At 54.1% G+C, this 13101-nt stretch overlaps 1 protein-coding gene across 2 annotated transcripts in view; it reads left to right on the top strand.

Annotated features, from left to right (window-relative positions):
- The window catches only part of LOC135252375 (guanine nucleotide-binding protein G(q) subunit alpha-like), a 54647-nt gene that overhangs the window by 33157 nt on the left and 8389 nt on the right, over nucleotides 1-13101 (top strand). The window contains exons 4-6 of one of the 2 annotated variants that reach the window (XM_064330363.1): nucleotides 1613-1741; nucleotides 10101-10230; nucleotides 12603-12756. In XM_064330363.1, the coding sequence (XP_064186433.1) occupies nucleotides 1613-1741; nucleotides 10101-10230; nucleotides 12603-12756 (413 nt within the window). Of the gene's footprint in view, nucleotides 1-1612; nucleotides 1742-2820; nucleotides 2950-10100; nucleotides 10231-12602; nucleotides 12757-13101 lie in introns of both variants that reach the window. The other variant, XM_064330362.1, reaches the window with a different exon arrangement.

Below are 13101 nucleotides of genomic sequence, written 5' to 3'. Positions count from 1 at the left end.
GATCCCTCAGTCCTCCTCCTACACCTTTGACTCACGGGAACCTCCAAGGGTACGATCGAAAACTGGGGAAATGCGCATGTTCAAATGATTGATTTGTTGTTATTTTCCCCCTCTATATCAACATGAATGCAGTATTTCCTGATTCTTGTTTAATGTGAAACGAATTAATTTTGACCGTACACACACACACACACGCATGTACACTCTCTCTTTCTCACACGCGCACACACACACACAAACACCTACCTTCTGTCATCTTCTGGCCTTGGTTCCTTCCCCCTGTTGTCTGATCTGAAGACATGTAAATAGTTAATAGCGCTGTGGGGGGAGGGGGGGGGAGCAGCTCAGATGCCGGTCAGCTGGGGGGGGGCTCCTCTTTCGCCTCAGACAGGGGCCGGTTCGGTCCAGTGGAACAGGGGGCCAGAAGGCCAGGTAGCTTCTCAAAGACTATCCCCCCCCCCCCTCAGGTTCTCCTTTACCTGTCACTCGTCCGTCTGTATCATCACCGTTTCACTGTGAAGACGAAGAAAACAGGCGATATTTTGGTTTTCTGAATGAGGGCTCGCTCACGAAGCCAGGGAGAGGGAAGAACGTTTTGTAGTGCTAATGGAACACGGGACGGCTCTCGTTTCCCAGAATTCTGCGGCTCACGCTGGACGTTTAAAGGCTTTTTTTTTTTTTTTTTCGTCGACGACGATAAATGGCTTTGTGCGGAAATGGGTTGAAACATTATCGAAAAGCCGCGCTTAATTGTGTTAACATTAACATTGCTGGGCATCGTTTGTTTATTTATATATTTATCATGTTGTACATTGAGTACGTTATGCCTGTGTGGCTAGCTAAAGTAGGGCTTTGCTCTGGATCGTCCGGGGTGAGAAGTTCGGTGAGGTATTACTCAATATAATGGCGGGGTGGTTTAAAGTGATTATCGCAAATGTACTACGGCCAATACTCTGCTTGGTCATTAGAGGAACGTTAGCTGGCCACAGGGCACGTGCTGTGTCCGGCTGGTCATTGATTTTGAGGCCGTACGTTTTGGTAGTGCCAGGAAGGGTGGTGAGCGAGTGAGAGTGGCGTCAGGGCTGCGGGCGTAGCAGGAAGCGCCACGGTGACCGTCTGGGCCGTCGGTGTCTAAATCGACGAGCTTATCACCGCTCTTCAGCATCCTGTCCTGTGCCGTGACCGTTAGAGAAGAACTAATGTTTTATCGTGCCGATTTTCAGAGTTCAAGTAACTTCACTGTCCTGTAAACCTCAGAATGCCTAGTAAATATTGGAGAGCGATTGAAGCGAATGATCGTAATAAGTCCGTTGACAAGGGCTTCTAAGTGTGACACACTCACACACAGACACACACTCACACACAGACACACACTCACACACAGACACACACTCACACAGACACACACTCACACACTCACACACGCACACACAGTTGGCACTTGAGGTGAGTTCCCCCCCCTCCCCCCCCTTGACTGTATATAGGTTTTGAGGCCATGAAATGGTGGTATATGAATGCAGTCAGATTTTTGTGTTACTACATACATGTGACGTGTGTTTGGTTGTACACGGTGTGTATTCTTCCCCCTCCCCCTCCCCACTTCATCCCGCAGTTATCTTAACGATTTAGACCGCATAACTTCGCCGGGGTACGTCCCCAACCAGCAGGACGTACTGCGGGTTCGAGTGCCCACTACCGGCATCATTGAGTACCCCTTTGATCTGGAGAGTATAATCTTCAGGTACTGGTGTGTGTTTGTGTGTGTGTGTGTGTGTGCGTGTGCGGTCGCTGCTGCTGCTGCTGTCGTCACCGCCCTGTCACCTTGCGGCGGTCCCGGAGGGGTGGGGGGGGCATCCTGTCTGAGACTAAAGCACACGAGGTGGGGTTGGGGGGGTGGGGGGGGGGGCGGGGTCTTCAGAACTCAGGAGTCCCTCATGCAGTGTCAGTTCCGTCTCCAGCGGGGAGACTGTAGCGTGGAGTTGCCCGCTCCTGACCACTTTTTCGACTTTTCTACCCACATTCGTTTCGGTACGCCTGGTTCGAAAGTGGGCCCGTCATACACTGATTGTGACGCTGTGTGAGGTTACGTTGTGTTTAAATTGTAGTATTCAATTGTAGTATTCAACCTCCTGAATTCAGTTGAGGGCATGGGGGGGGGGGGTGGGGGGGGAAGTATAGTTGTCTTAAAATAACTTCAGCCTTACGTAAAGCATAAAAAAAACCACATTCAGGGCAGTCCAGGGACGCTAAAAATCAATGGTGTGAGAAAAGGGCTGTTTCTCCTCAGGCTTTTTTCTTTTGCCGCTGAAAGTTACCAAAAAACGGGGGGAAAAAAGACAGAGAGACTGCTTGAACCGTCCCTCGTTTGACTTCACGATTGAACAAAACAGGGCTTTGAATTTGGAAAAAAAAAAAAGGCTTTTCGTACCGAGAAAGGAGGAGGAAATGGGACTGAATGGGGGCCCTTCTGTTTAAAAACGAGTCTTGATGTTCTGGAAGACCTGCTGTGCTAGTCTCGGAGGGGGGGGAGCCTGACCCCAGGTCCGATTCTCTGCAGTTTCCTAAGAGATGTTGGGAGTGGTTGTGGTGGTGGTGATGGTGGTGGTGGTGATGGGTAAAAAAAAAAAAAAAAAGGAACAGCCACCCCCCACATCTCTTTGAAAGCTAAACATGGTACAGCCCGGAAGCGTCTGTTCCTGGCGTGGACCGAACCAACCGGCTCTGGAGGAGGGGTCGATCGGGTCGAGCTGCCTGCCTGTCTTCATGCCTCTGTGTGTTTGTTGTTCCTGTCTCTCTCTCTCTCTCTCTCCCTTTCCGTAGCTATCTAAGCGATCTGGATCGTATTGCGGAACCCTCCTACCTGCCGACTCAGCAGGACGTTCTTAGGGTCCGCATCCCCACCACGGGGATCATTGAGTACCCCTTCGACTTGCAGAGCATCATCTTCAGGTAGAAGACTCCGGCACAAGTGGCTGCCTCCAGTGCTTGAGTTGTTTTTGTTTTTTTTTTTTTTGTGTAAAGATGACGTGTATACGTGAATGTTTTGTGTTTTTGATGGTGTTGCAATATTTTATCAGTTGATCTCATTAGATTTTCTGGTCAGGGTGTAGATTTTATGTTTTATAATGGGGTAGGGGGGGAGACATCGACAAACCGAACGGCAGATTAAAAGATTGGCCTTTTCTGTTGCCCAACGCCCATCGGTGTGTGATATTCCCTGATGTTGTTTCAATCAACAAAAAAAAAATCCAAGTACAAATCCATCAGAAACACCTCGTGCCCTGTCTCCCGCTGTGAGCGAGATCGCGAGCTTGACCCCCTTTCCACGACGCGCGATCGTCTGAGTGGCGGCTTTCAGCGGAGCGTAACGGCCGCTGTCTCATCGGAGCGGATGCTCTGGGCTCTAATGCGGGCGGCCTCATTAGGAGCGGAATCTCTTTACCCTCCCGGGTATTGATCAAGCCCAATCTGGATTAATAAGAATTGGTTTTTTTCGCGGTGCCCAGCGACCTGGTTTTACGGGCACAAGCTGATTGCGTAAGCATTTCCCCCGGAGATTCGGAGAAAGGAGGGGGGGGGGGGTGTGTCCTGCTGGGAAAACGGAGAAGGGATTTGGCATGGGTTGGGGGGGGGGGTGGGGTGGGGGTTGGCCATGCTGGGTACCTGGAAGCATGCGGAATGGGGGGGGAGGGGGGTGGACTTTGGGGAGCTGCATGGCGGGATGCTCTGGGGACTGAGCCTCTCAGCACTCGATGGCGTCTTCGATGACGGAGGAGGAGGAGGGTCGTGAAGGACCTCTCGGCCGAGGTGTGAGAAGAGAAGCCGCAGAGGCGGAAAAAAGATGTCGGAACGCTGAGGATTTGCTCATGAAGAACTCCGGACCCAGAAGCCGGCGAATCCCGTCCCTCGCTTGACAGGGCTGGACAAGGCCCGTGCTGAACCACCACCATACGCCCCCCCCCTGGGTCGTTCACGGAAACGGCCTCATTCAGAGAGGACACGTTCCATTACATTACATTACATTACAGGCATTTAGCAGACGCTCTTATCCAGAGCGACTCACTATTTTACATAGCATTTTACATTGTATCCAGTCATACAGCTGGATATATACTGGAGCAATGCAGGTGAAGTACCTTTGCTCAAGGGTACAACGGCAGTGTCCTACCGTGGGAATCGAACCTGCGACCTTTAGGTTACAAGACCAGCTCCTCAGCCGTTACGCTGCACTGCCGCGTGGTCAGCTGGGCTCGGTGAGTTCGCCTGTCCCGTGTGTACGTTGACTGAGAGCCGGGACCTGGTGAAAAGTCACACGGGGGCGACCTTGGGCTGAAACGTCGCTGGACCCCGAACCCGGTACGCGTCCGCCATCGCGGCCCAAGCTCGCTTCGCGGGGAGGCGAGAACGAACGCGTACGTACGCGGTTTTAACGGCCTTGGTAAAAACGACGGAGTCGGAAATGAAGACTGCGATTTTTTCTTTTTTTTTTCTTTTTTTCTTCCCCCTCGTTCCTCCCCCTCCTGGGCCCGCCCTACATGGCACAGCCGGCTCCTGTAAAGTAGGTCACTCGAACCCTCCTGACGGCAAAGGAGGTCGACTGATGTGAAGGAGCTTTATTTTGGGCGTTCGGCTCCTGGAGGGGCCCCATTTATCAAAGCCTCCACCCCCCCGTCCCCCCGTCCCCCGTCCCCGTCCCCCCCCCGTCCCGCGGTGGCGGGAATCGAGGGAGCCGCCGCCGCTAATATAAAACCTGCCTGAAAAGCCTGCACTCTGCCCGTCCCGCGCGCGGGTAATTAAATTCATCACTGAAGGGGGGGGGGGGGGGGCTGTACAGGATAAACCCCGTGGGCCAGTTTGACCGCCATCTTAACTCTCCTGCGTTTAGACTCCCTGGCCTTAGACGTGGGGCTCCTGCCCCGCCCAGGCTCACTGCTGCTGGTTGACGCTTTGGGTGGCGTTTCCTGAAAGGAGCCGGTTGTAGCTGCGATGCTGTGGGCTCGATCTGGTGCAGACTTTGGGCAAACTCAGAGCCTGAAAGGGTGAATAACTGTGTCGAGGCTCGACTTGCACGCTCCCAAGGGTCTCTGTCTCTCTCCACGTGGGCTGGCAGGCTGTCCAAGATGGCGGTTCCTGAATGTCTCAAATGTTTTTTTTACTGAGTTGTTGAAATGCGTTTTTTTGTCAGCTTGGTGCGTAGTCGGGCGCCCTGCCATTGGCTGTCGGATCCCGATGCTGACCCGCGCTGCTGCGGTGGCTGGGGACATCGTGGCGCGGTGCGCATTTCGGGCGAAGCTTCTCCCGTGAAGGCAGGGTTTCGGTTGGCAGGGCTGTTCCCCGTTTCGGGTGGGAGGAGGGGGGCGGCTGCCGTACGATCGGGTGCCGGCATGCCCGCGACACGGCGGCTGATGGCGGACGCCATGGTGACGGGACAGGTACACCGATACTGCGCCTGTTCCTACCTCTGAGGGAAAAACAAAATGAAGGACTATTTTCCAAGCTGTACGGAGGAAACATCCCTGTGGAAGGAGACGCATGTCAGGAGGCTGTAAAGCGGTGCTCACGTGACCCTGGACAGCAGCGCGCCGCGGCTGCGTAGAGATCCATACCCCACCGAAGGGGTCCGGAGCCACGGGGGAGCGCTTTGGCGGTACGGAATCCCTGGCGGTACACGCTCGCGGACGCCGCGCCGTTTGACCCCCGTGGGAGCCGTCTCGGTAACCCGTGGAAACGCAGAAACGCGGTGCGGCTGCAGCGCCGGGGTCCGTGCCGGTGCGAGGGCCGGGTCCTGGTTGCATAACGTCACATAATCAGAGCAGAGGTGCGGAGACAGAGGCTCACAACGGAGGAGCGCGACGGGCGTGACTGAGGCTCGTAACCGCGGCTCGTAAAGGGAACGCCCTTCGATCCGAACGAAGCGTCGAGCCGGAACACGGAGGCTCGAGGAAAACCCCCAAACTTTTCCGTTTCCCCGTCGGTCAGCTCGCCCGCCGCGTTCTCTGGAAATTGTGCTCTGCGGGCGTCGGCGTCGGGGGCAGGATGTTTGCCTTCAGGCTGGGTTTGTGTACTTTGGCGACGCGCAGGAGGAAGGAGCGAAGCGGAGCGAGGAGCGCGTGTTTACAGCCCCAGGAAGTCACGGGGGGCGCCGAGGACCAGACCAGGAAGTGACATCGAGAAGATGCCCCTCTTCTCTTCGGCGGCGACATCGACCCTTATGGTACTTTTGGGGACTCTCGAAAGCCGGTGATTGGCTGAATCCTCACACAGCTACTGTGTGTTGCCGGACTTCTTACTGAACGATCTGATTAATCGGAGAGCTTTGTTAGTGAACAATACCATGTGTGATCCTGTGGTGTTTGCCTCCATTTTGGCTCATGGTGCACAGTTTCCGCTTTGACTGCCTTTGAATGGCTGCCCGTGTGCGCAGAGTACCGGACTGCGGCTCGAGCCTGGTCATCGCTCTGCTGAAGCGACGGCTCCCGTTTTTGGGGAAAACCTTGGTTCCTGCAGAAGGCAGCCGAGGAATCCCGCTCCACAGTTCATTCTCTGCTGCTTCCTGTTCCTGTTCTGCTCTCTCTGATAGGCCGAAACCCAGAGCGGTCGTCGCTTAGAAGAGCAGCGACTCGCGCTCGGTCCTGCCGGCCCTTCGGTCAGGAGCTCGTAACTCCACTCTCTGCTCCAGGGCCTGCTGCCCAGGACCTGTTTACGCTCTTTTAAAAAAATAAAAAAAAACTGCCCCTGTGAAAGTACATGTTGAATTTCCGTGTTGGTTCGTCCCTGTAGGGTCTCCAATCACCACAGCTGAGTTCTTTGAGCAGGGATGTGCATGTCAGACCAGAACACTGAGCGTATTCTTGCCATATTTTTCGCCTCCTATAATTAAAACGAGCCGATGGCGCCAACTCCAGGGAGAGTGGAGGAACGGACGTCTGCAATACGGGCCTTCCGGATTGTTCTGGACGGGACATGTAGGCCACTGTGTTTCGAGATGTTCTTGGTAATGGCACAGTCTAAACTTTTTCTTCCCACTTCATTTTTCTCCTGCGTACATTTCTAAAATGGCCGTCGTTCAGACCTCCCGCGCGGCGCGCGAAGCGTCGCTGAAGGTTTTTGGGGGTTCGGGGGGGTCACTGGGCCGAAGGAGACGGCGGGGTCCTGTGTCAGAGGCGCGATGCGAGGCTCTGTCCCGCTGAGACCGCTCCTCTCTGCTGGGCCTCCGGGGACGACCGCGAACGCGTGTCAGCGCCGGCGAGCGCGGGAGCGAGCGTCGCCCTGGAGACCTGCCCGTGGGCCGCGTGGGAGGAGGAGGAGGAAGAGGAGGCCGCCGAAGATGAAAGGGGTTTTTCGGCGAACGGTTTACTCAAACGCTGCGGCGTCGGGGTGCGGATCGACGCGACCCCTCGTTTACCGCGAACTCCGCGCTGTGTGAAAAACGTTGGGTTTGGCTCAAACGGTTTTTTTTAAATCGCGTGTGACCGCTACTTGGCTGTCCTTGGCGTCCGCTGGGCCCTGTCCCAGTTCCTCTTCAGCACATTATGCAGGGCTCTTCATTTCCCAGCATCCTCTGCTGAAGGATCCTGCCAGCTCCTCCACAGGACCTCAAGAGGTGCCCTCAGAACTGCCCGTCTCTTCCTCTACTCTGCTCTTCCCTCTTTTCCTCCTCCTCCTCCTCCTCCTTTGCCCTCTACCTCTACTCTTCCCTCTGTCCTCTCCTCCCTCCCTCCCTATCTCCTCCTCCTCCTGCTCCTCCTCTGACCTCCTCCTCCTCCTCCTCCCGGGCTGGGGCTGCTCATCTCCACACCGCTGCTTGGCTTGTACTAAGGAGGGCCACTGGGTGTCACAGTCTGGGTGGGGGGGGAGGTGGGAGAACTCCCATCACCCCCCCGCCTTTCCCTGGAGCTTGCTGCCGACAGCCTGTGTCTGGGCGGGGGCCGACAAGGGGGTGACGGGGGGGGGGGCACTGTGCATGTTTCGGTCGCTGTTCTTATTTATTTAGTGTGTCTGTGCGTCACTTAACCTCCCCTGACTGCACTAGCCTCTGACCTCTGAGCTGTCGAGTTCACTGACAGAGGGGATGCAGTACAGCAGGGCTGCCCAAATGCACTTCCAGGAGATGTACTATCTGTGGGTTTTCACAACCATAATTTGGCACACCTGACTCTGCGAATCAGCGAGAGCTCTAGCTGTGGAATGAGGTGCGCTTTGTTGGAGTTGTGAAAGTGAAAGCCTACGTGATGGTAGATCTCCAGGATCTGGTTTGGGCAGCCCTGCAGTGGGGGGGGGGGTGGTTAAGTCATTTTTGGCATGACTGCTATGTGGAATGCATCTGTGCACAGGAAGTAACGAGGTAGTGAGCTTTATAGCCCCTCCCCCTCCTTTTCTGCAAAATCACAGTGACATGCATTAATTCATGCGTGTACACTAATGCCTTTATCAGAAGGCAAAGTTTTGCTTTACGCCTCCTTTGTGTTGCGAATCTAAATGGTTAAGCCCGCTTGTTTGGGCCCTATTACTTTTGTTACCGCGGTAACGTGCGTTGTTAGACAGTGGTAAAAAGCAAGACACTCCTTTGCACTGATGTATCCACAATTCTGACCAGAAGGACAAAAATCTTATTCCTTGTAAATGTAATTAAAAAATTAAAGTCCACAAAATCATTGTAGATGGTGCCGATTTAGTTTCTAGTGTGAACAATCTGGCCTTTTGTTTCGTACACACGCAAGATTTTCTGTGGAATAAGATGGTCATCCTGTGGTCTGTTTGTAGTGTTCGGTGGAGTGTGTTTACTCATTTCAGGGGGATTGTTTTTGTTAGATGCTATTAATGGGGAGCTGTGTGATAATGAAATAAGGCTTTAGAACCCCAGGAACGTTTTCTCCTGGGTTCATAGCCGTTGCATTTATGATGTGTTTATGACGCCTGCCCCCCTGATGTTTACCTTACTGCAGTACTAGCATTTGTAACATCAGTAATTCCACTATCGCAGCCTGGTAAGTATGTCTCCAGTTACAGCCAAATTATTAATGTGGTGAACCCAAAGAACAAGGGGAGGCGGGGGGGTATTAGGCAACTACTGGTAAAAGCAGGGAGTGTTTGGTGAGCGTCCTCACAGTCCACTTAAGGGTAGGGGGGGGGGGGGAGGTGTAAAGCAGCACTTGCAGGTGCTGAAGGATGTACAGCCAGGAGTCCGTTGATGTGTAGTTTTCTTCTCTCTCTCTCTCTCTCTCTGCAGTGTCGGTTAGGCAGTCAGTTGAGCGTTATGCTATTAAAAAAAATATCTTTTTTTGTTTTGAACGCGGTGCTGATTTTGCTCCACGCCGCCGCGCTGCGTTCCTATGACGCTTTGGAAGCGCGTGGAGTCGGACGGTAGCGTCCCCCCCGCCCACCCGCCCGCGCCGCTGGAGGTGTGTAATGGGATATGATGTCGTAATCCTCGCGTGGTCCTCCTGCCCGCGCCCGCTGTTCACCGCCCTTAAATAGGCGATTAGCGTGAGATTTATTTCTTTTTTTTGACATGGAAAGCAGCTCAAAGCGTGACATCATGCGTTGGGAAAGTATAAAATGTCTTTTTTTTTTTTTTTGGTTATGATTTTTTGGGTAGGCTCCCTGCAGGTGTGAAGTTAGCTACAGGAAGGGGGTTTTGTACCGATCCTATAATGTGGATCCACTTCCCATTCAGCCCTGGTAGCGTTTTTTTGTACACTGTGATGCCAATTTCAGCATTTTAAATTACAAGAACGAGAACAAGAACCGCACTGTACATGGACACCTGACTGTACATCCTATTAATCTGTTACCCCTTTGAGGAGTAGGTCTTTTGGAATCTTTTTTTCAAAATTCTTAGCCAGTGTTCTAGAACTCCACTGCTCTCCGTTACCCGTAGCGATTGTGACATCAGAATTCGACTGTTCCAGGCTTGCTTTGCACCGCTCTGAAGTTACTTGTGCTCAGGTACTGCAGCAGGCTTGATGAGGCAATGTTTATGCTCCTTTATGTACTCATATCTTTGAATTCCTGCCCTGCTGTCTTTCTTTCCCGTTCCTCTTCCTCTCTCTCTCTCTCTCTCTCTCTCTCGCCCTCTCCTCCTCGTCTTCCTCCGTCAGGATGGTGGACGTGGGCGGGCAGCGGTCCGAGCGCAGGAAGTGGATCCACTGCTTCGAGAACGTCACCTCCATCATGTTCCTGGTGGCCCTGAGCGAGTACGACCAGGTCCTGGTGGAGTCCGACAATGAGGTGCGTCAGACCCCCCCCCCCGAAACGGCGGCCAGCACTCTGAGGCAGAACCCCGCCTGTATTAGGCCGTCATTCCTACTCAGTTAGATTGGTTCACATTTTTCAATTTCGGTATATTTGTGCGCGCATGTGTGTGTGCATGATAGTGTGTGTGTGCGTGCGCGTGTGTATGTATGGTATAAAAAAAAAATGGTAAAACGGACTGCATTTATATAGCGCTTTTATCCAAAGCGCTGTACAATTGATGCCTCTCATTCACCAGAGCAGTTAGGGGTTAGGTGTCTTGCTCAGGGACACTTCGACATGCCCAGGGCGGGGGATCGAACCGGCAACCCTCCGACTGCCAGACAAGCGCTCTTGCCTCCTGAGCTATGTCGCCCACGCATGTATGTGTGTGCACGTGTACGTGCGTGCATGTGTGCGTACGTGTGTGCGAGCAAGCTCTTTCCCAGTCTGCTTGCTAATTGTGTAATGGCGGACGGGTCTGGATGAGAGATCAAACAGCCGTAGTCCTGCAGCTGGGCGCTGCCCTGGCACTGCCCCCCCCCCCCCTGGCCGCTCTTTCATGTGCCAGCTCCGGAGGCTGGGTGACGGAAGGTACCGGAAGCTTCTGACACCCTTGGCCAGAGACCGCCTGGTGATTGGCTGCGTTACAGGATGTGTTCCTCAGGCAAATAAAGGCGGGCCTGCAAGTCTTAGTGCTGAGGGTATTACCAGTCAGGCCACAGTCTCAGTGCTGAGGGTATTACCAGTCAGGCTGCAAGTCTTAGTGCTGAGGGTATTACCAGTCGGGCCGTAGTCTCAGTGCTGAGGGTATTACCAGTCAGGCTGCAAGTCTCAGTGGTGAGGGGTATTACCAGTCGGGCTGGTCTCAGTGCTGAGGGTATTACCAGTCAGGCCGCAGTCTCAGTGCTGAGGGTAGTACCAGTCAGGCCGGTCTCAGTGCTGAGGGTATTACCAGTCGGGCCGCAGTCTCAGTGCTGAGGGTATTACCAGTCGGGCTGGTCTCAGTGCTGAGGGTATTACCAGTCAGGCCGGTCTCAGTGCTGAGGGTATTACCAGTCGGGCTGGTCTCAGTGCTGAGGGTATTACCAGTCAGGCCGCAGTCTCAGTGCTGAGGGTATTACCAGTCAGGCCGCAGTCTCAGTGCTGAGGGTATTACCAGTCGGGCCGTAGTCTCAGTGCTGAGGGTATTACCAGTCGGGCTGGTCTCAGTGCTGAGGGTATTACCAGTCGAGCCGTAGTCTCAGTGCTGAGGGTATTACCAGTCAGGCCGGTCTCAGTGCTGAGGGTATTACCAGTCGGGCTAGTCTCAGTGCTGAGGGTATTACCAGTCAGGCTGGTCTCAGTGCTGAGGGTATTACCAGTCAGGCCGCAGTCTCAGTGCTGAGGGTATTACCAGTCAGGCCGCAGTCTCAGTGCTGAGGGTATTACCAGTCAGGCCGCAGTCTCAGTGCTGAGGGTATTACCAGTCGGGCCGAGTCTCAGTGCTGAGGTGTATTACCAGTCGGGCCGTAGTCTCAGTGCTGAGGGTATTACCAGTCGGGCCGTAGTCTCAGTGCTGAGGGTATTACCAGTCAGGCCGGTCTCAGTGCTGAGGGTATTACCAGTCGGGCTGGTCTCAGTGCTGAGGGTATTACCAGTCGATCCGTAGTCTCAGTGCTGAGGGTATTACCAGTCGAGCCGTAGTCTCAGTGCTGAGGGTATTACCAGTCGGGCCGTAGTCTCAGTGCTGAGGGTATTACCAGTCGGGCTGGTCTCAGTGCTGAGGGTATTACCAGTCGAGCCGTAGTCTCAGTGCTGAGGGTATTACCAGTCGGGCCGTAGTCTCAGTGGTGAGGTTATTACCAGTCCCAGTTCATGCAGTTCAGTTTTCACTTCCGCCCAGTCATGTGACCCAGGCGAGAGACTCGCTGGCCACAGTGGCTGGTGCATCCCCAAATCGACCAGCCGGTTTCAGCCGGTTTTACCGGACAGCTGGATGTTTAGAGTAGAACAGGTCCTCCGAGCGATGGGCAGTCACCTGTCAGAGCGGCGGGTGGAGTCGACTGAGAACCTACCAGCCGCAGATTAATATTTGCCAACGTGTGGCTTGCTGTTAATTTCACACCCTGGGTGTGATACTCCTGCAAGGGCTACAGTGTTATCTGGGTTTGTTTTTTTCATCCTTTCAATTGGCAGTGAGTTTTGGCCTGGGAAAACAGGTGTGTGCGGACTCTTTAATTGGCCGCCCATTTTAAATGTAGCACCCGAAAAACGCTGATGGTGCGGTCCTGCAGGCCTGGTCTCCCGTGGCCCTGCCGGCACCGCAGGCACAGATCTCTGACTCGGCTCCTCCCCCCTCCCTGGTTCCCCCCCCCCCCCCCTCCCAGAACCGGATGGAGGAGAGCAAGGCCCTGTTCCGGACCATAATCACGTACCCGTGGTTCCAGAACTCCTCCGTCATCCTCTTCCTCAACAAGAAGGACCTGCTGGAGGAGAAGATCATGTACTCCCACCTGGTGGACTACTTCCCCGAGTTTGACGGTGAGTTTTTTTTTTTAAAACGTATCGAACACTGTGCTCTACTTAGTGTCGCCTCGTCAGTCCCAGGACGATCCGGGTGGTAGACACACACACACACACACACACACACACACACACATCTGGATACTGACAGAGTTACAGAAATAAGGGAAGCTTTCGCTCTTGTTGTTCACCGGTGCGACAAACGCACAGCATTATCAACCCAGAATGCATCTGCGTGTCCCGAGGAAGTCCCGCCTCCTGCGCGCCGCCAGCATTTGAGGGTCCACCCCCGGCGCTCAGAGGCGTTTTAACGATGCGTTCCGTGGCGTTTCTCGCCTCCTGTCACTCAGAGGAATTTGTGGA

This window comes from Anguilla rostrata, chromosome 4, assembly GCF_018555375.3.
Source record: "Anguilla rostrata isolate EN2019 chromosome 4, ASM1855537v3, whole genome shotgun sequence".
Taxonomy (NCBI): domain Eukaryota; kingdom Metazoa; phylum Chordata; class Actinopteri; order Anguilliformes; family Anguillidae; genus Anguilla; species Anguilla rostrata.
The sequence above is the reverse complement of the archived record's forward strand: the minus strand, read 5'-3'. Positions and strand labels throughout refer to the sequence as shown.